Source organism: Bos indicus x Bos taurus, chromosome 10, assembly GCF_003369695.1.
Source record: "Bos indicus x Bos taurus breed Angus x Brahman F1 hybrid chromosome 10, Bos_hybrid_MaternalHap_v2.0, whole genome shotgun sequence".
NCBI classification, from domain to species: Eukaryota; Metazoa; Chordata; class Mammalia; order Artiodactyla; family Bovidae; genus Bos; species Bos indicus x Bos taurus.
The window spans coordinates 20,599,052-20,623,410 of NC_040085.1; the positions used below are offsets into that span (position 1 = coordinate 20,599,052).

The 24,359-nt window shown below is 46.2% G+C and overlaps 2 protein-coding genes across 5 annotated transcripts in view; both read left to right on the plus strand.

Moving 5' to 3' along the window:
• KLHL33 (kelch like family member 33) lies at positions 1-10,241 on the plus strand. The gene is made up of 5 exons (XM_027553431.1): positions 1-332; positions 609-1,385; positions 6,415-7,339; positions 7,458-7,625; positions 7,720-10,241. Exons 1-5 carry the CDS (start codon positions 248-250, stop codon positions 8,270-8,272), a joined length of 2,508 nt encoding a protein of 835 aa, XP_027409232.1. The 5' UTR covers positions 1-247; the 3' UTR covers positions 8,273-10,241.
• Positions 10,242-15,709: 5,468 nt separating this feature from the next.
• Positions 15,710-24,359, plus strand: part of TEP1 (telomerase associated protein 1) — a 40,483-nt gene continuing 31,833 nt past the window's right edge. For 2 of the 4 annotated variants that reach the window (XR_003513049.1, XM_027553434.1), the window contains exons 1-2: positions 15,733-15,917; positions 22,659-23,339. Coding sequence is in view for 3 of the 4 variants with exons in the window: in XM_027553434.1 (XP_027409235.1) it covers positions 22,683-23,339 (657 nt within the window). In the remaining variant the exon portion in view is untranslated. Of the gene's footprint in view, positions 15,918-22,658; positions 23,340-24,359 lie in introns of all 4 variants that reach the window. The other 2 variants (XM_027553432.1, XM_027553433.1) reach the window with 2 other exon arrangements.

Here is a 24,359-nt window from a genome sequence, read left to right on the forward strand (position 1 = left end):
CTCTCTCCCAACTTTCCCCTGTATCAGTCCAGACGTTCTTCATCCACCTCTCCAGCCCAGCCCAGTGGACACTGGGCTGGCTCACTCCACCACATTCCCCTCATCCTCCTTGGCTTCCGAGTTTGCTTTGCTCAGCACCAGGACGCGACCTCCAAGTGGAAGAGGGGAGGAGGTAATCTCAGGTCGGGCCCAGGGGATTGGGTGTTGGAGTTTGGGCACCCGGAGACCAGCCCCTTGCCTGCCAGCAATGGCTATAATTAGCCAGGCGCCACCACTGACAGGGACAGGGTTGCATTCCCTCTGCCACTCCATCAGAAGTAGAGCAGGCCCAAGTGAGAGGATAAGTGGGACGCTGGTGTCTTAGGAGGATGACTATTGGGATGGGGGAGAGACGGGTGGGGTACAGTTTCAGACACTGGATCTTTACTCATTGTTCTGGCCTTTGCCGCCCCCAGTGCACTTCATAGTTGCCTGGTGTAGCCTAGATGCTAGAGCCCTGGGATAGGGGGAGATGGTTGAAATAGGAAATGGGGCTGGAGGCAGGGCTTCCTCTGGCCTTTGTGGGTCCAGCTCTTACACTCTCTTCTCTTTCCTCTTTCTATCTGCAGCGATCCAGCAAACTTGGGCCATGAGCCTCTCGGACTCCACACGTCGTCCCTCAGGGGCAGCGGAAGTCTCTCTTCTGGTCCAGAAGGACGACCTTGACCTCCCTTTGCCCACCCAGAGAACCCCTTCCTGGCCTCCGTCCCCGGATGAGGATCCTGGTTTGCCCCCTTTTCCTCTGGACGAGCCTGGCCCCAGGCCTATGACCCCAGCGAGCCTTCCTTCTCCAGCCTTGTCCCTGGAGGAAGAAGAGGAGGAGGAAGATGAGGAGGATGGAGAAGACTCTGCCGAGCCCGAGGGGCTGTGCAGCGAGGAGCATCCCAGCCAGTTTTTCGCGGAGGCACAGCGGCTGCGAGAGCAGAGGTTGCTGCTGGACGAAGAGGTGTCAGTCGGGGGGAGAGCGTATGGCGTGCATCGGGTGATCTTGGCCTCAGTTAGCAGCCTCTTCAGAGGCAGGCTGATGGGCGGCAGAGGTCCGCAACCCCCCCTTAGCCTGGACGTAACCCCGGCGGCCTGGGAGGCCGTGCTGACCTTTGCCTACGAGGGTGTGCTGGGACCCGCCTCATGGGAGGATGTGCTGGTCGCCGCTGAAGCCCTGGGAGCCCCCCGGATAAAGGCTGCGGCCCAGTGGGGACGCCAGGGGACTGGAAGTGGACGGGAAGATGAAAAGCAGCCCAGCCAGGCAGAGGAACTGAGAGAAAACCTGCGCAGCATTGAGCTTCTGTACCAAGAAGGCATCGGGTGCGACCTGGAGCTGGAGGCAGGCGGCTGCCGGCTGCGGGGTGAGGGCCTGGGGGTGGGGGTGGGGGGCATTGCGTTGAGGCAGGTGCATATGCCACCTGGAATGGTGTGTGCAAGCAGTAGCTGATTCGATCCCTAGCATAGTGCTTTTGATCCCTGTTGAAATCAGAATTTCCCAGGGCGTGGCCTTGGCGCCTCTCCTGACCCACTGAGAATGGGGCATGCGCAGTTGAGTTGTTTTCCTTAGGCGCACCGACAGATTTATGCTGTGGCTTTTCCTGTGCCCAGAAACAAGAAACTTCCATTCAGCTGGCAGGCTCTAAGGTATAGTCCATGCCAGCAGAACAAGCAGAAGGTGATTGACTCAAACAGAGATTAACCAAAGCCCCTTCTTGGCATCTTCTATTTAAGACATAGGAAAAGCTAGAGGAACACGGTGGAAAAATTTATAGTGTGTCCTTTTGCCTAAGTGAGCTTGACACCATGGCACTACAGGACTCTACACCAAGGACCCTACAGCTCATGAGCAAGATCTGGTACTGTTTTCGCAGAATCTAAGGCTACCAGGTTGTGGCATTTTGAAGTTAACTCTGCTCATCACTAGGAAAGCTAAAGTGAAAGTCGCTCAGTCGTGTTTGTGGAATTCTCCAGGCGAGAATACTGGGGTGGATAGCCTTTCCCTTCTCCAGGGGATCTTCCCAACCTAGGGATCGAACCCAGGTCTCTCACATTGCAGGCAGATTCTTTTTTTTTTAAAGAGGGCACTATTAATAACTGTGTAGGCATGATACAGATAAAAAGGGGCTGCCCTGTGATCTGAGTGTGGCCCTAATAGAGGCCTGCTTCATAGACAGTGAGGAGAAGATTGGATTTTATTCTAAGGATAGTAGGATCCTCCAAGGGTCTAAATCAGGACAGCTCTGCTCTCTCTCTGTGTTTCAGATAAATGTATTGGAGAGGGTAAGAGTGTGATGGGGTGGAGGCCAGAGGAAAGACCTGTCAAGAGGCCTGCTTCCTCCAACTAAAGATGCTGGTGTCTTGAACTGAGATGACTGGGTTCATGAGAAAGAGAAACAAATTGTTTCACATATATTTTGGAGAAGAAATGTTGAGTTGAATCTGTTGGATAAGGACAAAGGAGAACCTAGGGATGACCCCTCAGTTTTTGGCTTTAACTAATAGGTAGAGAGTGATCTCTTTATTGAAAGGTGGAAGAATGTGAAAGACAGACATTTGGGAAACTAGAACCACAATTGGGTTCTGCATATTGAAAGGTTGTTGTTGAATCACGCGAAGACACCAGGATTCTTGGCCCCCGGAGGAGAAGAATTCAAGCCGGGGCCAGAGACAAGGCTTGATCAGTCAGAGCTTTTGTGTAATAAAGTTTTATTAAAGTATAAAGGAGATAGAGAAAGCTTCTGACATAGGCATCAGAAGGGGGCAGAAAGAGTACCCCTGCAGGCAGATTCTTTACAAGGGAAGCCCCCAGGAAAGCTAAAGAGGATTGAATACCTTGAGAATTATTCAGATTCTACTAACATTTAGTGAGGTACTGGGTACCAGAAATTTTGTTTTTTACTCATGCCATCTCTTTTAATCTCAGGTATTTCTAGCTGCAGATAAAGAACATTAAACTCAGAGATGTTAACTGGTGAAAATCAGGATATAAGCCCACATCCATTAGCCCAGTCTGCTCTCACTAGTCCATACATTGCTTCTTATGCAGCCAAACCAAAGGCACATAGCACCTGGCAAATGGAGCCAGAGTGTAGACATATAAAAGTTTAAAATTAAAAGGGATTAATTTAGCTATTATCTAGTTCAGTGCTTACACCTTACTGATAAGGAAATCAGACTTTAAGACATGTCCAAAGTCACATAGCTACTACTCATTAGAAAGTGACTGGGACCCAAAGTGCTTCTGCTGCTACCAAGTTGTTTCAGTCATGTCCGACTCTGTGCAACCCCATAGACCTTCAGATACCATTATGTTGGGGACTAAGGCTTCAACATATAAATTTGGGAGGGGCCCAAATGCTTAGTCCATAACAGATTTTGAAGTATTTGTTATAATTTCTGATAGCACTAGATGGAAGGGGAATTTAAAATTTCATAAAGTTTCCACTAGGATTTGGAATTTAAACATACTTATATTGATGCTTTCACTTTCTTAAGAAACATTCCAACTTAATAATGGTGAGTAAGAAGGGGTGCAAAATACAAGTGGTTGTGACTCCTTTGACAGTTGGCTCTGAGCTATAGGCTGATTGATGGTAAGGAAGAGGAGATGGTCTACTTGCTTTGAGGAATGCAGATGTTCCCGGGGCAATATATATGTGAAAGTTGTCACTAATGTCTACTGCTTGGGAAGCACTGAGCTACTACCTACTGCTTAAAAAGACAATGGAAAGCCATGCTGACATCACTTGCCCTCTGAGAGAGGTGAACATGCTGCCGCTGGTCAACGTAGCCTGAGGTTCATAAACGTTACTGGGAGCTTGGGTCTGTGTGACCTGCCTCAGAAGACTTCTAGCAGCATTTTCCCGCTTTTCTGTAATGAAGCATTTCAAACACATAGCAAAGAAAAGAGAATATTAAGATGAACGCTAAAACACTCATCACCCAGACTGAACAATTAACATTTTACTATGTTTGTTTCTGGAAAAGGAAATGGCAACCCACTCCAGTATTCTTGTCTGGAGAATCCCACGGACAGAGGAGCCTGGCGGGCTATAGTCCATGGAGTTGCAAGAGTCGGACACAACTTAGCAACTAAACCACCATACTTGTTTCATCTATTTATTGTTTTGGTGAAGTTTAAAGTATTTCACTCATAAATACTTGGGTATGTGTCTCTCTAAAAGAGGAAATTTTCTCATATAACCACACTATCTAGCAAAATTAGTGTGTTAGTCACTCGGTCATGTCCAACTCTATGCATATGCAACCACATGGACTGTTGCCCAACAGGCTCCACTGTCCATGGAATTCTCCAGACAAAAATACTGGAGTGGGTTGCCATTCCTTCTCCAGGAGATCTTTCCTGACCCAGGGATTGAACCCAGATCTCCTGCATTGCAGGCAGACTCTTTACTTTCTGAGCCACCAGGGAAGCCCTTTTCTCAATATCACCTCATCCACACTGAAATTTTCTCACTTGTCCAAAATAGTGTATGTTAGAGCTGTTCTGCTCAATCCAGGAGCCAATCAAGGTTTACACTGAATTCAGATGTCTCTGAAGCTTCCTTTACTCTTGTCCAGTCCTCTCTCCCTTTCTTTTTCCTCCCTTTTTTTTATAACTTGACTTATTGAAGAAACAAGATTAGTTTTCCCATAGAAAGCTCCAATTTCTAGATTTGTATACATTTTCCTTCTGTGTGTGTGTGTGTGTGTGTTTAATTTGTTCTTTTAGCCTCTCAATTTCCTATATACTTGAATTTAATCTAAAGGTTAGATTAGATTTAAGTTAAATATTTTGGTCAGAATACTTCATACTTGATGCCAACTGCCTCAAATTGAGTTACATTAGGAAGCATATGTTGTTGTTCACTAAGTTGTGTCCGACTCTTTGCCACCCCATGGACTGCTGCACGGAAGGCTCCCCTGTCCTTCATTAACTCCTGGAGTTCAGATTCATGTCTGTTGAGTTGGTGATGCTATCTAACCATCTCATCTTCTGCTGTCGCCTCTCCTTTTGCCTTCAAGCATATGAGTTCTAGTTATTTAACAACATTTAAAAAAATATTTATTTGGCTGTGTTAGGTCTTTGCTGCCACGCGAGGGCTTTCTAGTTGTGGTGTGCAGGCTCGGAAGAACACGAGCTTAACTGCCCCGTGGTACATGGGATGTTAGTTCCCTGACCAGGGATCAAACCCATGTCTCCTGCGCTAGAAGATGGATTCTTAACCACTGGACCACTAAGAAAGTCCCCTAACAACATTTTAAATAATTTATTTCTTTTTAATTTTTAATAGGACATTTTCAGTGTCATAAGGGCCATGTGCATAAGCAGGGAACTGATACACAAGTATGCTCAAAGCAGCCTGGCAGCAGTCACAGTGCATGACACTCTTCCCAGACAGCTACTACATGGAGATAAAAAATAAATCACTGCCTTTCACTAGGACTCAGTTTCCTTATCTTAAAATGAGCTATTGAACTAGATGGTTTTGAAGGTCTCCAGTTTACAGTGTTGTGATTCCATAACTCTATCAAGGAGGTGGGTATGCAAAGAAAAACTATAACACGTGGGAAGTATTAAGCACTAAATCTTGGGTAAGAGAAGATGACAGTTAGATGAGGTTGAGTCATAGCCATTCCTGAGTGTGGTACCATTTTCCAAGTAAAATCTGACTAACAGAATGGCTGATGTCAGTGGCTCTTCTAATTGTAGAGGAAAGAACTTTATTCTGTGCACAGTATGGAAAGACCTATATAAGCTGCACATTGGTCTTTGCAGTTTATTTTCTACCCCCTTTTAGCAAATGTTCTTTATAGCCTCTTCTCCACGTAATCAGTCAAGACCCTTTTTCTAATTGGCCTGCATCAAAAAAAGTAAAGCAATGTTTTTCCAGGGGCTTCCCAGGTGGCTCAGTGGTAAAGAATCTGCCTGCTAATGCAGGAGACAAGGAAACACACGATTGAACTCTGGGTGAGGAAGATCCCCTGGAGGAAGAAACGGCAACCCACTCCAGATTTCTTGCATGAAAAATCTCATAGACAGAGGAGCCTGGCAGACTACAGTCCATGGGATTGCAAAGAGTTGGACACGACGGAGCACATGTACACAATGTTTTTCAAAGTGTCTTTAGGTCACTAACATGAGAATCATGCAGGGTGCTTGAAAATGTTAAAACACAAATTCATAGGATCTCCCTCTGGAGCTACTGGGTCAAAATCTCTGGGGGTGGGTCTGAGAATTTAATTTTAACAAGCACCTAGTGGTGTTCTGTGCATATCACAGTTTAGCCTGTGGTTTGGGTGGTTGGCCCAAAGTGGGGGTTGTGAAATCGAAAGCGTGCCTAGTGGTTTGCAACACTCTGGATTCCCCTCTGCTTCTCCCTCTTGCAGTGCACCGAGCAGCCCTCGCCTGTGGCAGTGAGTTCTTTGGGGCCATGCTCCTGAGTGGGATGAGGGAATCCCAGGGCACAGAGGTGTCTCTGCACACCATCTCTGCCCAGGACCTGCGACTCCTCGTCTCTTTTGCCTACTCTGGAGTTGTGCGGGCAAAGTGGCCAGGACTACTGAGAGCTGCCCAGGCTGCTCTGCAGTACCAGAGCTCCTCCTGCCTGGCTCTGTGCCAGAAAGCCCTGGCACGAGGCCTCAGCCCTGCCCGTTGCCTGGCCCTGATCCCCATGGCAGAAGCCCCAGGGTTGGAGAGGCTCTGGAGCAAAGCCCGTCACTACCTCCTCACCCACCTGCCCGCTGTGGCTTTGTGCTCCACTTTCCCTACTTTACCGGCAGCCTGCCTGGCTGAGCTCCTGGACAGTGATGAGCTACACTTGCAGGAGGAGTTCGAGGCCTTTGTGGCTGCACGGCGTTGGCTAGCTGCCAACCCTGACACCCAGGAGTCAGAGGCCAAGGCCCTGCTTCGATGCGTCCGCTTTGGCCGTATGTCCACCAGGGAGCTGCGGAGGGTAAGGGCGGCCGGGCTGCCTCCACCCTTGAGCCCCGACTTGCTGCATCAGCTGATGGTGGAGGCTGAGGTTCCAGGACAAGAGAGACGGAGGGAGCCTGACCAGGCACTGGTGGTGATTGGCGGGGACGGGCTCAGATCAGACATGGCCACCAGACAGCCATCCCGAGGAGTGTGGTGGGCCCGGGCCTTTCGCTGCGGCATAGGACTGGTTCGAACTGTGGAGTGGGGGCGGCTGCCTGCCCTACCTGCCCCCGGGCGCTTTCGGCACGGGGCTGCGAGCCTAGCAGGAAGTGTCCTCTACGTGTGTGGGGGACAGGATTTCTACAGCCACTCTAACACCCTGGCTTCGACTCTCAGGTATGGATGGGCTCCAGAGAGTGGCAGGTCCCAAGGTGGGCAGCTGAGGGAGTTTGTGGGCCAGCCAACAGCAGACTCCCAGGGTCACTCTTCCCATCTCTTGTCCCACTGTCTCCAGGTGGGATCCCAGTCAAGAGGACTGGGAAGAGATGGCACCTTTGTGCCAGCCTCGGAGCCTTTTTCCCCTGGTGGCGCTGGATGGACTGCTTTACGCCCTGGGTGGACGAGACAGTGGTATTGCCCTCAGGTCTGTGGAGACTTATAATCCTGAGCTCAATGTCTGGAGGTGAGCAGGGAAGGGGGTGTTTCAGGCATCAGGGGTCTTGGCGGAGGAGAGCTGAAGATGACTGATGCCTGACCACGTGCTCTGTTCTCCACAGGCCAGCACCTCCTCTTCCCGCACCACGCTTTGCCCACGCAGCTGCTGTTTTGGAGGGCCAGCTGTACGTGAGCGGTGGCTGCAGTGAGACTGGCCAGTACCAGGCCTCGTTGCTGCACTACGACCCCAAACTTGAGAAGCCGGTGACACTTCTGAGCCCTATGGGGGTGCCTCGGGCTGGCCATGTCATGGCTTCTCTGGGTGGGCGGCTATATGTAGCAGGTGGTCTAGGTCAGACTGGGGATCTGCTGAGCTTCGAGGCCTATGATCCAAGTACTGGTAGCTGGACTCAGCTGACCCCCTTGCCCTCCCCCCATGTCGGAGCTGCAGGTGCCGTGCTGCAGGGGGAGTTGCTGGTGCTGGGGGGCTACAGCCACCGTACTTATGCCCCCTCCCACCTTATCCATGCCTATTGTCCTGGCCTGGGCCGATGGCTGTGCCTGGGAACTCTGCCGAGGCCTCGGGCTGAGATGCCTGCCTGCATCCTGACCCTGCCCGCGGTGCAGCACGTGGCTTTGGTTCCCACACGGCATCAAACTAAACCTGCTGGGTGAGAGGGCAGCAGTGGTGGATGGAGGGAGGAAGGGATAAGAGAGGATAGAGACGATGAGTGCAGGGAGAAAGAGAAGGCTTTGTTCATCATGGCATTTCATTCTAGCGCAGCGCTTTACAACTCATAAATCGCTTTTGTATATATGATCTGCGTTGAGGAAAAGGTGGTTCTGGAATTCCTAGGGAGAGTATGGAGGAAGGAGAGGCAGTTGAATATCTAGGTAAGGAGAAGAGACCTAGGGGCAACTCTACAAGGTTTAGGGACCCTGGCTTGATTCTTGGTGGGGAAAGTGCATCTAACTAGAAAGACAGTCATGAAGCATCGGTGTAGGGGCCGTGAGAGAACAGTCAGGAAAATTATGATTCCGACCAATGGATGAAGGAGAAAAATGAGGAAGGGTCATCTGTGAAAAGAGCTGAGGAGTATGTTGGGAGGACTGTAACTGCTGCTTCTTTTTACTCTCCAATTCCTGGGACATCCAAACCCTCTTGATGATGTTCTTTCTCAGGTAGCTGGTAGACCCAGTCTAGCGTTTCCTCAGCCACACACCGCAGGCTGCCCCTAAGAGCCTCTTGGATTTCAATCTGAGGACGAATTTCCCTCCTGGACCCGGCATAGCACAGGGGCCCGAGATGCCAGAGCGACCAGGCAGGGAGGCTGCAGGTGGGGAAGTTGAGGAGAAAGAGGGAGGCGTCCATGTGGAAAGGGATGAAGGATTTGAGGGCATGGGGTGGGAGAGGTCAGGAGCTGACTGGCTTCTTTCTTCCGCTTTGGGATGAATCGAGGGATCAGGAGGGAAAACGGTACAGTTGTGGTGTGTGGTCCTAAGTTGTGAGAGGAAGCAGCAGAGAGGAGAGAGGCAGAGAAGACCCAGAAAAGTGGTTTCTTTCTCTGTTCCTTTCTTCCAGAGTTTTTTGAATCCATTTCCCTTTCTCCTGGCCAGGGAAAGCTGAGTCAGATGTTTCCTCTCTCTCTTCCTCCACCCTGCTTTTCATCCCCTTTCCCCTTCTCTTCTATCTTTTCTCCTGTCTCCCTCATAGTTAGAAATTATCTACTGTGTGCCAGGTACACTGTGAGGCACTAAGGACCCCAAGATCAGGGATTTTGACCAGAACACAGACTTGTAAGCAAATACAAGTTTTACAGTGGACTTAGAGGTATGGACACTTGCCTCATAGTTCTCACAAGAGCCTCACACCCCACAAGCCTCACAGTTGAAGGTATGAAAGCCCAGAGGACAGAGAGGGAACTCTGTCCAGGGAAGCCTTCTTTGAGGGAAGGCATCATTTGATGGGTATAGACTGAACTGGATCTTGAAGGTTCCCTAGAAACTCACCAGTCTGAGGAGGGAGGCATTCCAGTCAGAAGAAAGAGGTAAATGGGATGTATGGTGCCCTGTGTCTCCACAGCAAAGGGGAAGTCAGTATTCCAGGGGTTCTTCAGGGAATTCTGCTGCTATTCCAGCCTACTCTCTTCCCTGAAAGCTTCCTGAAGACAGGGGCTTTCAGTTAACAATTGTGTGTTCCCTTCCTCTACAACTCCCCTACATCTTTCCTGTCTGGTGTTTCCACTTCTGACCCCTGAGCAGCTTAGGGCAAAGGAGGGCCAGTTCTTTGTACAGGTCAATTTTCTCTTACCACTGCTTATTAAGATTCTCACTCTGCTAAGGTCAAGATGAGGGAGCCTTCCTTGCTTCTTTCTTCATCCCGACATGTTTTTGTTTGTTTTGAGATTTCATTATTTTGCTAAGGTTTTTTTTCTGTATCTCTGTTTAGGAACATAGTTGAAAATGAGGAAGGGTAAGTAGGATATATAAGAGAACAGAGAAGAAAGATTGAAGAGGACAGGGAAGAAGGAAATTGGAAGCACTGAGAAACAAGGGTTGAGTCTTTAGGGTGAGCTTCTGTGATCAAGTTCTTAGTGATTTGTATGCAAAGACAGACTTAAATAAAGGTTTCACCATGACTGACTCATTCTTGTCTGCGTTTTTCCATTTTAAAAAAAATTCCATATCCCTTGTAATTTGGTTTTTGTCTACACTGCACTACCGAAATCATTCTCTCTCATGTCACTGTGACCAATTTCTCACCAAATTAAACAACCTAAGGCCAACCTCATTCTCTTTCATCTTTCTGCAGGAACTGGCTGGCTTGAAAACTGGCTTTTGAAACTGGCTTTTGCAAACTAAAAATTTCTCTTTCCCTGTCTCCAGAGATGGCGCACTCTCCTATTCTTATTTCTCCAATCCAAAGAGGCTGCAGAAAGTCAAATCATGGTGTCCAAGAGGGTATGGTGCCATCCGAGGTGGAGCTGATAGTCCAAAAGTATGTAGACGGGGGGAGATGGTTGCAGAAGGCTCTATCATTAGGCTTTTTAAATTTTTAATTAATTAATTTTATTTTTGGCTGCGTTGGGTCTTCGTTGCCTTGTGAAGGCTTTCTCTAGTTGCGGTGTGCAGGCTTCTCATTGCAGTAGCTTCTCTTATTGCGGAGCACAGGCTCTAGGTGCATGGGCCTCAGCAGTTGCAGCACTTAGACTCAGTAGTTGTGATGCAGGGATTAGTTGCTCCATGACATGTGGAATCTTCCTGCACCAGGGATTGAACCCGTGCCCTCTGCCTTGGCAGGCAGATTCTTATCTACTGCACCACCAGGGAAGTCCGCTAGCCTTAGTTTTGAAACTGTGGTTGGAATGAGAAGAGAGGAAGAGGTTTCTAATGTGAAGCAGGACTCTGGCCAATGGTCCACTCTTCAGTGAGAGGGTCCTGAATTAAGCCAGGTAACAAGTTGGGGCCTTGGGCAAGTGCACTGAGATTCAGGGCAATATTTCACCCCCAGAAGGGAAGTGGAGTAAGAATCAGGAATTAGGAAGAGATCATTCCTATAGAGTGGGCAATCATGGCAATTTAGGAATTAGGCGACAGTTTGGTGAATTCCTAGAGGTGCAGGATTCTTATTTTGGTAAATCAGATAATGAGCCAAAGTGTTGTATATCCTCCCCTACTAGTTGCCTCCACAGTCTTCCTTCAACCTCCTTTCTGGATTAGGGTGGAATTTGCACACTTGCTCTCGTCTTTTCCAGGTTGACTCAGAAGCTGGATAGAACTTGGAAGTGTGTAGTTTCAGTACCGATACGTCTGTTAGACTATAAGAGTCTTCTATGCCTAATTCATGGACAGGGGAGCCTGATGGGCTACAGTCCATGGGGTCACAAAGAGTTGGACTGAGCGACTAACACACACACACACCTAATTCTGGGTTGTCCATGTTCCTCTCTTACCTTGCTTCATGGTGCTCTTCAGAAAGCTCACTTCCCCTCTATCCTAGGCCTTAATGACTCACTCGGGTTCTGGTTAAATTTTTCTGTTTTTTAGCAGCCCTCACCTCCACTTGGATTTACCACTATCATCGGTTCAGACTCATCATGCTTTGTTGGTGCTATCATTTTTCCTAGACACAAAGCTTTATCATCACCTTGAGTTTGTTCTCTTATTTTCACTCGACTCATCATGGACTTCTGTACTACTGAAACAGAAACTGTACTGATTCCTTCTCCCAGTATTTTCCCTGTCAAATATACTGTCCTGGACATCTGGAAATCTGATAGCAGAGAAGTTTGAAAAACAAAGGAAAAATATATACAAAAGAGTAAAAATCACATAAAAATCCTACTTCAGGGAACTCCCTGGCAGTTCAGTGGTTGGGACTTGGCCCTTTCACTGCTGCGGGTCAGGGTTCAATCCCTGGTTGGGGAACTAAGATCCCAAAAGCCTTCCAATGCATCCCAAAAAAGTATCCTACTGCAAAACTAAGTGCCATTATTTATCTAGACTGACAGTCCAGGATATAGAAGCAACAATGTCCAACTCCGAAGAGTGAAAAACTACATAGAAAGATTGTTCAGTAGAACATGGAATGAAGAGATTTTGGAGACAGTGTAATTCAAACCTTCCTTTACACAGTGTAAGAAGCCAAGGCAAGTGGCACAGTCTGGATAATGAAAAGGAACATTTTCAATGAGCGCAATATCCAAGTGACATACCTATAACACTGGGACCCGGAGACTGGCTGGGACAAGCATCACAGGTTAGGTTTATATGCAGGACAGTCATAATTACTCTTTTAGGGCCACAGACTACATTCCAAATCTGAGCTAACTCTTGGGATCAAAGGATCATAGCTGGAAAAGTGTGAATTTATCACAACTCCTGCTAACACAACTACAAAAAAAATACATACATTACATACATACATATACATATGCATATATACAAGCGTGAATACATGTGTATGTCATTAGTGGTGAGATTATTGTCTTTTATAGTCTTTATTTCCTCTGAGAGATAGATGTTTATAGATGATTCAAAATACAATCATTTGTATTTCTAATCAGAACAGTGAAAAAAAGTACAGCTTGAGAGTGAACTGAATTAGAAGTAGTAACTTGAGCTCAAGCTCCAAATCAATTGCTGTTTTGGTAATCATGAGTAGATCTCTTAATCACTTTGAATGCCAGTATCTTAATCCATAAAACGGGGATAACACCTATATATGAACATCATAGGGTTATTATAGTCATGAGCCACAGAACTTGGGATAGTCCTAAGGACCTCTACGCACATCTTGAAAAGAATTTAGCTGATAGTTTGTCAATTAAGTTTCCAGGCTACATCCTTTTAGATTAGTGAGCTAGATGATGCCAAAACAAGGGGCCAGTGTATTGCAGCACCCCTGAGACCATGAGTGCCGTACAGAGGGTTACAGGTTTATGCCCAGCTAATGCAGACTAACATTGCTTCTGAGATAGGGATAGAGATTCATCTGGACTCCAGCTGAGGGTAAGGCACTTAGGGGGCTAGAGGTCTTCTAGTTATATATCAGTTTGACTCATCAGCAGACAGGTAATCTGAGCCCCAATGCATTACATACTTTTCAAACAACTTACTGATGAAGGTCAATCTCATAACAGAGAAAGAACTAGTTTAAGTGTTTGCTATGTGCCAGGCAGTGTGTTAAGTGCTTTACATGCATGATCTCATTTAAATGCCAATAAAACCCATAAAAAGTTGATGCTATTATTACCCTCATTTTACAGATAGGGAAACTGAAACTCAGAGGCATGAATTTATGCACCCAAGGTCATAGAGTTTATAAATGCTGAGCATTATTTAAACACAAGTAGAAGGACTTTTGAGCCTGCTTTCTTTATCATACCACATCTCCGGTGTAGATTCACCTCCATGGATGAAACTTATTGATGAAACTCTTACTAGGACTCTAAAAGTGGAAATAGTTAAAGGTTATCAATATCTTCTAGCAATCTATAATGGAAAAGAATCTGGTGAAATTCCCTGGCAGTCCAGTGGTTAGGACTCAGCACTTTTGCTGCTGTGGCCTAGGTTCAATCCCTGGTTGATACCAAGTGCTCTCAAATAGGTGCTTGTTCATAAACCACTTGTTCAGTGCAATTCTTTGAAGTAGGTAGTGGTTAGACTGAATGAAAGCTTCCCTGGTGGCTAGCCATAAAGAATCCGCCCACAATGCAGAACAGGCAGCTTCCATCCCTGGGTGGGGAAGATCCCCTGGAGAAGGAAATGCAACCCACCCCAGTATTCTTGCCTGGGAAGTCCCATGTACAGAGGAGCCTGGCAGGCTATAATCAATGGGATCCAAAAGAGTCAGACACAACTGAGCGACTGAGCATACACACACACAATTAGGCTTTAACGTTATTTTAAATATAAACATAAGGCATTTTATGCATAGTTTAATATACACTAAAATTTCTAGGAATGCCACTACAATGAATATCGTGAGATGACTATACCTTGTTTCGTCCAAAAATTTGCTAAAAATTATTTTGGAAAATCATGCTACATCAGCAATTCTGTTTGTGATATCTGAATCACCATTGAACACCCCCATATCATGCTGCATCTGTAACTGTTAAATTCAAGGTGATTCTATAGAGAGATGTGTACATCTAAGTATCTCATTGTGTCTTCTTGTCGTGTCCAACTACTTATGTATATAAACACATAGTATTTTATAATAAATTACCTTCTCTCTACTGTTCTTTTATATCTCTTTAGACATTTTATAAACTTCTGGACTGTGTATCTAGCTAAAGTACACTTTATGATTTGTAGCTCAGGATCAAACAGGGAATATAAAAATATTTCTTATAAAAAGAGTGCTGGGACTAATGGGATAGGTGGTAAGAGAGGCAACTAGGCAAGTTAGGTGGGATCTGGGTGCCCTCGATTCTGAGATGAAGCTCAGTTGTCACCTGAGAATTCAAGTGCCCTCCAGGCTTGTATGCATGCTCAGCTGTGTCAGACTCTTCCAAGACCATAAACTGTAGCCCACCAGGCTCTTCTGTCCACGGAATTTCCTAGGAAAGAATACTTTAGTGGGTTGCTACTTTCTCCTCCAAGGGATATTCCCCACCTGGGGATTGAACCCCTCTCTCCTGCTTGGCAGGCGGACTCTTTACTACCGAGCAACCTGGGATGCCCACTCCCCACCCTTAGGAAAAGTGAAAGTTAGTCACTCAGTTGTGTCCGACTCTTTGTGACCCCATGGATTGTAGCCCACCAGGCTCCTCTGTCCACGGAATTCTCCAGGCAAGAATTCTGGAGTGGGTTGCCATTTCCTTCTCCAGCAGATCTTCCTGACCCAGGGATCAAACCCAGGTCACCCGCATTGCAAGCAGACTCTTTACCGACTGAGCCACTAGGGAAGCCTACCCTTAGGAAAGGGATATTTTATTGGAGACAGATAATCATAATCTGTTTTACAGGAGGTAAGCATGTTTCTCCTGCTGGAATCTGTTTGGCCCTGCTCTTTATGAAACAGCACTAGCATTACCATCGTAAAGGTCACTTGTCTCTTCCCTGAGTCTGGTCCCATCTTTTGGGAAACAGTTCTGCATCAGCCATTCAGAATGGCTCCAAAAATTTTTTTGTAATCCAGGGACCTCTCCCAGATGGACATAGGCATGCTCTTAGTTCACTCAGGTTTGATCATTTGATATTTACATCCAGTTATAGGCCATTGCTTTAGACCTTCCCTTTCCTTTTCTATTTTTACCAAGTAACTTGCGCCTGAATTAACAGTCCCACTATATTTGATACCAGAACAAAATGTGTCCAAAATGTGTCCAGATCAGCAGCGAACATTGGAAGACATAACAAAAGAGGAAATTTCGCAAAAGAAGAAAATTTGGTAGAAGAGAATTTGGTAGAATTTGTCCCTGAGGGACAAGAAAAGAGAGGGCGAGGAAGGGGAAAAGAAAGTGCGGCTTGATAGTGGCACTAACCGCAGGCCCCAGAAAAAGCTGCGAAGTGCTCGCTCTGTCCTCGTCGTCAGCCGCTCGTCTCTCCGCCCCGCGGGCCGCACCTAGTCCTGCACAGTCTCCGCCCTTCTCCCCGCCCGGCTCCGCCTCGGGTTACCACTCTTCCTACCAGTGGAGCCCAGATCCTGATCCTATTCCTGCTGCCCGGAACCGAGCGTCCCGCTTGGCAGCTAGCTGCTCCAGGCCCGGGTGTCTCCCGGGAGGATCGAGCGCCGGCAGCACCGGCCCCGGCCTGGATCTCGGCGTGGGCTCGGCCGCCGGGGCGAGCGGGCAGGGCCTAGCGCGGCCAGGTAGAGACCTCCCCGGACGCGGCAGGGCGGGCGCCGCGTGGGGTGCCTCGGCCGGGCTACTCGGACAGCTCTGGGAGCGGAGGTGGAGTGTGAAAGAGGGAGCGAGAAGGCGGAAGGAACGGGAAGGCCCGGGGATGGGAGGGACACTGGAGGAGGGAGGAAGAGGCCAAATGAGAATGGGTCCTCTTCCTTGTTCTGTATGCTCCTTGGAAGGGAATCTGGGCTGTGCTTAAGCAGGGTAGAGTGTCACACTACTGCTGCTAAGTCACTTCAGTCGTGTCTGACTCTGTGCGACCCCATAGACGGCAGCCCACCAGGCTCCCCTGTCCCTGGGATTCTCCAGGCAAGAACACTGGAGTGGGTTGCCATTTCCTTCTCCAGTGCATGAAAGTGAAAAGTAAAAATGAAGTCGCTCAGTCGCGTCCGACTCTTAGCGACCCCATGGACTGCAGCCTACTAGGCTCCTCTGTCCATGGGATTTTCCAGTCAAGAGTACTGGAGTGCAGTGTCACACAGTCAACTTAAAAGTGAGATGGCTATTAACGTGCTTCCCAGGTGACGCTAGTGGTAAAGAACCTGCTTGCCAACTCAGGGGACATAAGAAATGCCAGTTCGATCCCTGGGTTGGGAAGATCCCTTGGAGGAGAGCATGGCAACCCACTCCAGTATTCTTGCTTGGAGAATTCCCATGGACAGAGGAGCCTGGTGAGCTACAGTCCATGGGGGCGCAAAGAATCCGAAAGTACTGAAACAACTTAACACACAGCGTCTAAAGTATGATTCTCTTTATTGTTGTTTATGCCAAAGCCTTTGACTGTGTGGATCACAATAAACTGTGGAAAATTCTGAAAGAGACGGGTATACCAGACCACCTGACCTGCCTCTTGAGAAATCTGTATGCAGGTCAGGAAGCAACAGTTGGAACTGGACATGGAACAACAGACTGGTTCCAAATAGGAAAAGGAGTATGTCAAGGCTGCATATTGTCACCCTGCTTATTTAACTTATATGCAGAGTACATCATGAGAAACGCTGGGCTGGAAGAAGCACAAGTTGGAATCAAGGTTGCCAGGAGAAATATCAATAACCTCAGATATGCAGATGACACCATGCTTATGGCAGAAAGTGAGGAAGAACTAAAGAGCCTCTTGATGAAAGTGAAAGAGGAGAGTGAAAAAGTTGGCTTAAAGCTCAACATGCAGAAAACTAAGATCATGGCATCCGGTCCCATCACTTCATGGCAAACAGATGGGGAAACAGTGGAAACAGTGGCTGACTTTATGTTTTTGGGCTCCAAAATCACTGCGGATGGGGATTGCAGCCATGAAATCAAAAGACGCTTACTCCTTGGAAGGAAAGTTATGACCAACCTAGACAGCATATTAAAAAGCAGAGACATTACTTTGTCAACAAAGGTCCATCTAGTCAAAGCTATGGTTTTTCCAGTAATCGTGTGTAGATGTGAGAGTTGAACTATGAAGAAAGCTGAGTGCTGAAGAATTGATGCTTTTGAACTGTGGTGTTGGAGAAGACTCTTGAGAGCCCCTTGGACTGCAAAGAGATCCAACCAGTTCATCCTAAAGGAGATCAGTCCTGAGTGTTCATTGGAAGGACTGATGTTGAAGCTGAAACTCCAGTACTCTAGCCACCTGATGCAAAGAACTGACTCATTTGGAAAGACCCTGATGCTGGGAAAGATTGGAGGCAGCAGGAGAAGGGGACGACAAAGGATGAGATGGTTGGATGGGATTACTGACTCAATGGACATGAGTTTGGATAAACTCTGGATGAACTCCCTGATGGACAGGGAGGCCTGGCATGCTGCGATCCATGGGGTTGCAAAGAGTCAGACATGACTGAGTGACTGAACTGAACTGAATCTCTTTTTGCGACCCCATGCTCTTATAGCCTGCCAGGCTCCTCTGTCCATGGGATTTCCTAGGCAAGAATACTGGATTGGGTTGCCATTTCCTTCTTGAGGGGATCTTTCCAACCCTGGGATCAAACCTTTGTCTCCAGCATCGTCAGGTGAATTCCTTACCGCTGAGCCACCTGGGAAGCCCCCAGATTACAATCCATTGGCTTGATGAATTCTGCTTCACAATGATAGAAAGCGCTGACATCAAACTATCAAAGAAGGATCCTCTTTGTGTAAAGCAAAAGAAAGGAGCGGGTGGTGGATATGGGGGAAGGAGAAGTATAGACCTATACATGTACTTGTATATGCATAGAAAGTTTCCGAAGCTCTTCATATAAAACTTAGCAGTGGTTGTCCCTGGAGAATGGAACTCGAGATAGGGATTTATACTTTTCATTTGTAGGTCAGTTGAATCTCCTTCACAAGCACCAGGGAAAGAAAAACATGTAACTGTAGTTTTTTCTATTTTTATAATAGGACTTCTTTTTAAAGTCTTGAGTCAATTCTGAAATTCCCCACTCCTTTTGCTGAGGGCTTATATAGCACAAAGACATGAGGGAAATGTACTAAGCATACAGGCTGTCATTCTTTTTTGTTGTTGTTGTTGTTAAATTTTTTTTTTTTTAATTGAAGTATAGTTGATTTACAGTGTTGTGCCAATCTCTGCTTTAAAGCAAAGTGACTTGGTTATATAGATATATACATTCTTTTAAAATATTCTTTTCAATCATGGTTTTTCCAGGATATTGAATACAGTTCTCCGTTCTACATATTAGGACTTTGTCCATTTTAAATGTAATAGTTTACATCTGCCAACCCCAATAGCTTGCATGTACCCATCCTAGTCCATCCCTCTGCCTCCCTTCCTTCCCTTTGGCAACCACAAATCTGTTCTTTATGTCTATGAGTCAGTTCCTGTTTTGTAGATGGGTTCATTTGTGCTATATCTTAGATTCCATGTATTAGTGATATATGGTATTTGTCTTTCTCTTTCCGACTTACTTCACTTAATATGATGATCTTTAGTTACATCCCTGTTACTGCAAGTCAGGCCATCATTCTTTTTTGTAAATTAATTAGTTTTTGGCTGTGCTGGGTCTTCATTACTTTGTGAGAGCTTTTCTCTATTTGTGGTGAGTGGGGGCTTCTCATCGCGTAGTTTCTCTTGTGGAGCACGGGCTCTAGGGCTTGCGGCCTTCAGTGGTTGTGGCGTGTGGTCTCAGTCATTGCGGCTCCTGGACTCTGGAGCCCAGGCTCAACTGTTGTGGCACACAGGCTTAGCTGCTCCATGGCATGTGGGATCTTCCCTGACCCGGGATTGAACCTGTGTTTCCTGCGTCGGCAGGCAGATTCTTTACCACTGAGCCACCAGGGACATCCAGGCCATCATTCTTCATTCCATTTGCCCACACTGATGTCCAGTGAGATAGCCATTGTCCTTTCTGGTTCTGGATTGTCAGTCCATTCAAGTCTTCTTGGAAGTATTCTACATTTCAGTACATAAACCTCTTACATATTAAGACATACGTACGTATTACATAAACTCTTACGTATTAACAACATACTTTTTCCTAAAATACTTAAATGTAAACAGGAGATAAGCATTTGTCCAAATAAGAGAGTATATACATTCCTAATAATATTAATTCAAGCATTCTGTCAGATGGAAGTTCTTAATTTGCAGTTAATAGAGATTCTAGGAGATACATAGGCGGACTTCCTGTAACCTGAATGCAAACTAGTATATACTCATGTGAAAAAGCTCCATAGCTTTCACCAGATTTTCAAAAACTTCTGAATCCCATGGACTAGGCATTGTTCCGACAATGCTGAACAAGGCTGAAGGGTCTTTGTCCTCAGGAATTTATAGTCTGGGGGGATGAAAGACAAATGAACAGACAATTACAATACAAAGATGTGTTCTCTGCTTGAGGAAGTACAATGTGGGAACATAGAAGGACCACCTGTACAAGGCTGGGGGCTGGGTTTCACCCGAGGCTCCGACTGTTAAACTGAGGCCTTCAGAGTGAGAAGGAAGTAGAATTTGGCCTAGTAAAGAAGAGGCTGGGGAAGACGGGTGGTCTCAGTAGAAGGATGAGTGTTCCAGGCCTCTGCCTGTGCAAAGATCGAGAGTCAAGAGATACCTCGGCAATTCATAAGCTGAAAAGAGTTTGTATGGTTCAAGCATGAAGTTAGATGGGAGTAGCAGGAAAAAATGAGACTGGGAGATTAGAAGCCAGGTTATGTGTGTGATGCTGGGCATACAGAGGTGAACAAGACAAAGGAGCCTTGACTCTCAGGGAGTTTTATCTTATTAAGGAGAAATGGTGAACAAGTAGGCAGATAACCTAACAAAATAAATTTTTATCTTGATGAAATAAAGTGATGCACTAAATGGTGGCTGGGGTATGTATTGCTGCTGCTGCTAAGTCACTTCAGTCGTGTCCAGCTCTGTGTAACCCCATAGACGGCAGCCCACCAGGCTCTGCTGTCCCTGGGATTCTCCAGGCAAGAACACTGGCGTGGGTTGCCATTTCCTTCTCCAATGCATGAAAGTGAAAAGTGAAAGTGAAGTTGTTCAGTTGTGTCCCACTTTTCATGACCACATGGACTGCAGCCTACCAGGCTCCTCCGTCCATGGGATTTTCCAGGCAAGAGTACTGGAGTGGGTTGTCATTTCCTTCTCCGGGGTATGTATTGGGAGCTCCTTTAAGTAGAGCTACGTACTGTGTGCCATGTGGACTGGAGCATTTCAGCAAAGATAGTGGCAGGCAGAACAGAGAGAATTAGATTTGGGAGATATTGAAGGAGTAGAATCAATAGGATTTGGTAGTTTATTGGATAATAATAATAAAAAATAACAACTTGCATTTAAGCTCCAGGCACTACTCTAAGTGCTTCATATATTTTTTTCTTACTTCTTCCTGTACAACTATATGAGGTAGGCATTTATTTCAGTTTTGTCGATGAGGAAACTGTGGCACAGAGTTTAAGGAACCAGTCCAAGGTCTCATCGGGATTCAAACTCAAGCCTATTTTATTCAAACCCCTGTAAGCCGAGGGGGCAATGAGGGGAAGTGGATTTGGGGAAGACGTAGAAAAATGATGCCTTTGGGATCTATGGAGTATTGGGTACCTTTGGGTCATCCAAGTGGTGATGTCCAACAAAGGAATGAATAAATGAGTATGAAGCTCAAATGAGACCTGGGTCATGGAATAAATATGTGAGTTGCCAACATAGCAGTGTTATTTGGAGCAACAGAGTAGGTGAGACCATCTTGAGAAAGTAGTGTATAGAAGGGTTAGAAAAGAATTCTAAAGAATATCAATATTCAAGGAATGGCAGAGGAAGAACCCCCAAGAGGTGCAGTCAGGGTTTTAAGAGGAATACCGGGATGGCACCATGGAAGCCAAAGGGAGAGTTTCAGGAGAGAGTGATCACAGTGTCATAGTCTACTTGACAGATAAAGTAAATAAGGGCCAAGATATGTCTATTTTTGTAGTAACCAGAATTTCATTAGTTACCTAAGAGGGTAGCCTTGGAGAACTAGTGGGGATAGAATCCTATTTAGTTGGTTAAAGAGTGAGTAAGAGGCAAGATGTTGACGTGGTATTTTTTTTTTTTCTGCTTTAAAATTGCTTTATTTTTTCTTTATATATTTTATTGAAGTATAGCTGACTTACAATGTTTCAGATGCTCAGCAAGGTGATTAGTTATACATATATCATTTTCAGATTATTTTCCATTATAGGTTATTACAAGATATTAGCTATAGTTCCCTGTGCTATACAGTAAACCTTTGCTTGTTTGTATCTATTTTTTTAAAATTAGAATCCTAGCATTCTATTCATACTGAGTCAAACAAGTAGAATCAAAATGTCATAAATTTTTTAGCTAGGCAAAAATTCATGTTCTTTAAAATATATATTATACATACTATATATATGTATACAAAGGCTTTTCTATTATGCTTAATAAAAGCTTGAGCAAGAACATTAAAAAAAATGAAGTGACAGAAATTGGAAAACATAAACTAAATGAAATGGAAGCACTGAATATGAAATAGAAAAAGTCAAACTAGATAAAAGTAAAAGATCATTATATAGTCTGGTTTTTAAACATGGCTCCTGCAGTCCATGGGGTCGCTAGGAGTCGGACACGACTAAGTGACTTCACTTTCACTTTTCACTTTCATGCATTGGAGAAGGAAATGGCAATCCACTCCAGTGTTCTTGCCTGGAGAATCCCAGGGACTGGGGAGCCTGGTGGGCTGCCGTCTATGGAGTCACACAGAGTCGGACACGATTGAAGCGACTTAGCAGCAGCAGCAGCTCATTAAAAACACATCTGGAGTTTTGGAGAAAGAAAGCAATAGAGGTGGTGAGTATTGATACCTGATCAAGATGTTTGTTTTTCTTTCACCAAGAATCCAGTCCAGATGACCAGTATGGCTCCTGTGCTAAGTTGGGATCAGACCGATAGCTCTAGAGTTTTCCTTACCCCTTCATGTGAAGACACGTTCCTTTCCTCTCAAGCCCTTGCTTTTTCTTTTCTTTTTTTTTTTTTAAGACTTCCTTACTCTTATTAAACTTCTGCCTTATCTTTTCCCTACTCCTCCTTAGAGTACTCTCTGTATTCTCTGGATTGAATACTCCCTGAATACATCCTTGGAATGAACCCAGTCCTAGAAAAACAAATATTGGTTGTTCTGTGCCTTCAGGTCACTGGCATTACCAGGAAGACTATGGGAAAGATTTAGTCCCAGTACACATGCATTCCCACTACAGCCAGCTGCTCATCACCTCTCTTTCTCTCCTTCTAGCTATATACAGATTGGGCCCCAGTCATGGAGAAATTCCATGGGTACGTGTCTACCCACATGGACATCCTTTCCTTGAAGAACCGGTGCCTGGCCACACTTCCTGACCCGAAGATGTTGGAGAAACCACTTGGGCATGTGTCTGCTCACTCAGACATCCTCTCCTTGGAGAACCAGTGCCTGGCCACCCTTCCTGACCTGAAGACCTTGGAGAAACCACCCGGGCATATGTCTGCCCACTCAGACATCCTCTCCTTGGAGAACCGGTGCCTGGCCACCCTTCCTGACCTGAAGACCTTGGAGAAACCACCCGGGCATGTGTCTGCCCACTCAGACATCCTCTCCTTGGAGAACCGGTGCCTGGCCACCCTTCCTGACCTGAAGACCTTGGAGAAGCCACCCGGGCATGTGTCTGCCCACTCAGACATCCTCTCCTTGGAGAATCGGTGCCTGGCCACACTCACCATTTTAAAGAGCACTGTGTCTATCAGCCCCTTGCTCCAGAATCTCCAGATATCTCACTTGGCTCAAGCTGATCTGTGCAGCTTGAACAGCAGCAACCACCTGCTTTCTGAGCATCCAGCCTCGAGGGTGCAGTACCTCTCTGAGGGACGAGGCCTTCTGACCTGCCCCAGGGTCTCGAAAACCATCTCTGCCCCAGAGAGAGTTCAGGAAGCAGTTCTGGTAATGGCTCCAGGCAGCTGTCTTCACTGCAGCCATATGTGTTGGATGCTCTAGTCACTAGCTTTCAGTGCCACACTGTCCCTCTGTTCTGCATCTGTGTACCCTGTCTCCTCACAGTCTCTTCCTGAGGTGCCCTTTACCCAAAGGTTCTCTTCATCAGCATCAATACTCTTATTGCATATATAGTTCAGAGACTCTGAACAGTAGAGCAAAAGTAGATTTTGTTTTTAGAAAGCCTCTGCATGGGAGGAGAGCTGGCATTATATTGCAGTAGCAGAGTCAGTCAGGTGCTTTTGAGATCTTACAAGGCAGAGACACGACTGTAATACCCTGGATCACTTCACTGTGTGTGCATGTGCAAACACACGTCCACTTACACATCTATATAAACACCTTTGGCATACAGGTCAGGATCGATAGGCAGATACACATTCCTTTGTGGAGACTTGAGATTTGGACTGAGGGAAAGGTGAATCTGAGTCTTTCCCCTTCTCTGCCTATTATTACAAGCCACTCAGACTTGGGCAAGACTCTTAACCCTTTGAAGCTTTAATTTTCTCACCTTTAAGATGAAGTCAGTGAAAGTCCACCTCATTGAGTCATTGTGAGGATTACAGCTACTGCCACCTTACGTTTATTCAGCACTTTGCAATTTGCAAAGAGTCATATACACATCCCATTCAATCTTCTAACAGCCCCATCAGGTAGGTGGCAGAGGATGAGGAAGCTGAGGCTCAGAGAGTAAGATCACGATTGCTGGGGGATTAATCTGGGACTTGGTCTTTTTTTCTTCTAACTCCATAATACCTTAATAGCAATTAGAAGATGTGTTGTGAGGGGCCCCAGGCTTCTAGGCTATGACATCAATAAGAAGATGAAAGCAGATCATGAATCATCTGAGCAAATGCTCAGAATGTTGATTTGGGAAACAATGTGTGTGTGTGCCAGTGTGTCTCTCCATCAGACCAGACAGATCCATGCTAGGGTGTGAAGGGAGAGGAGTTTAGGTGCTACAAGGTA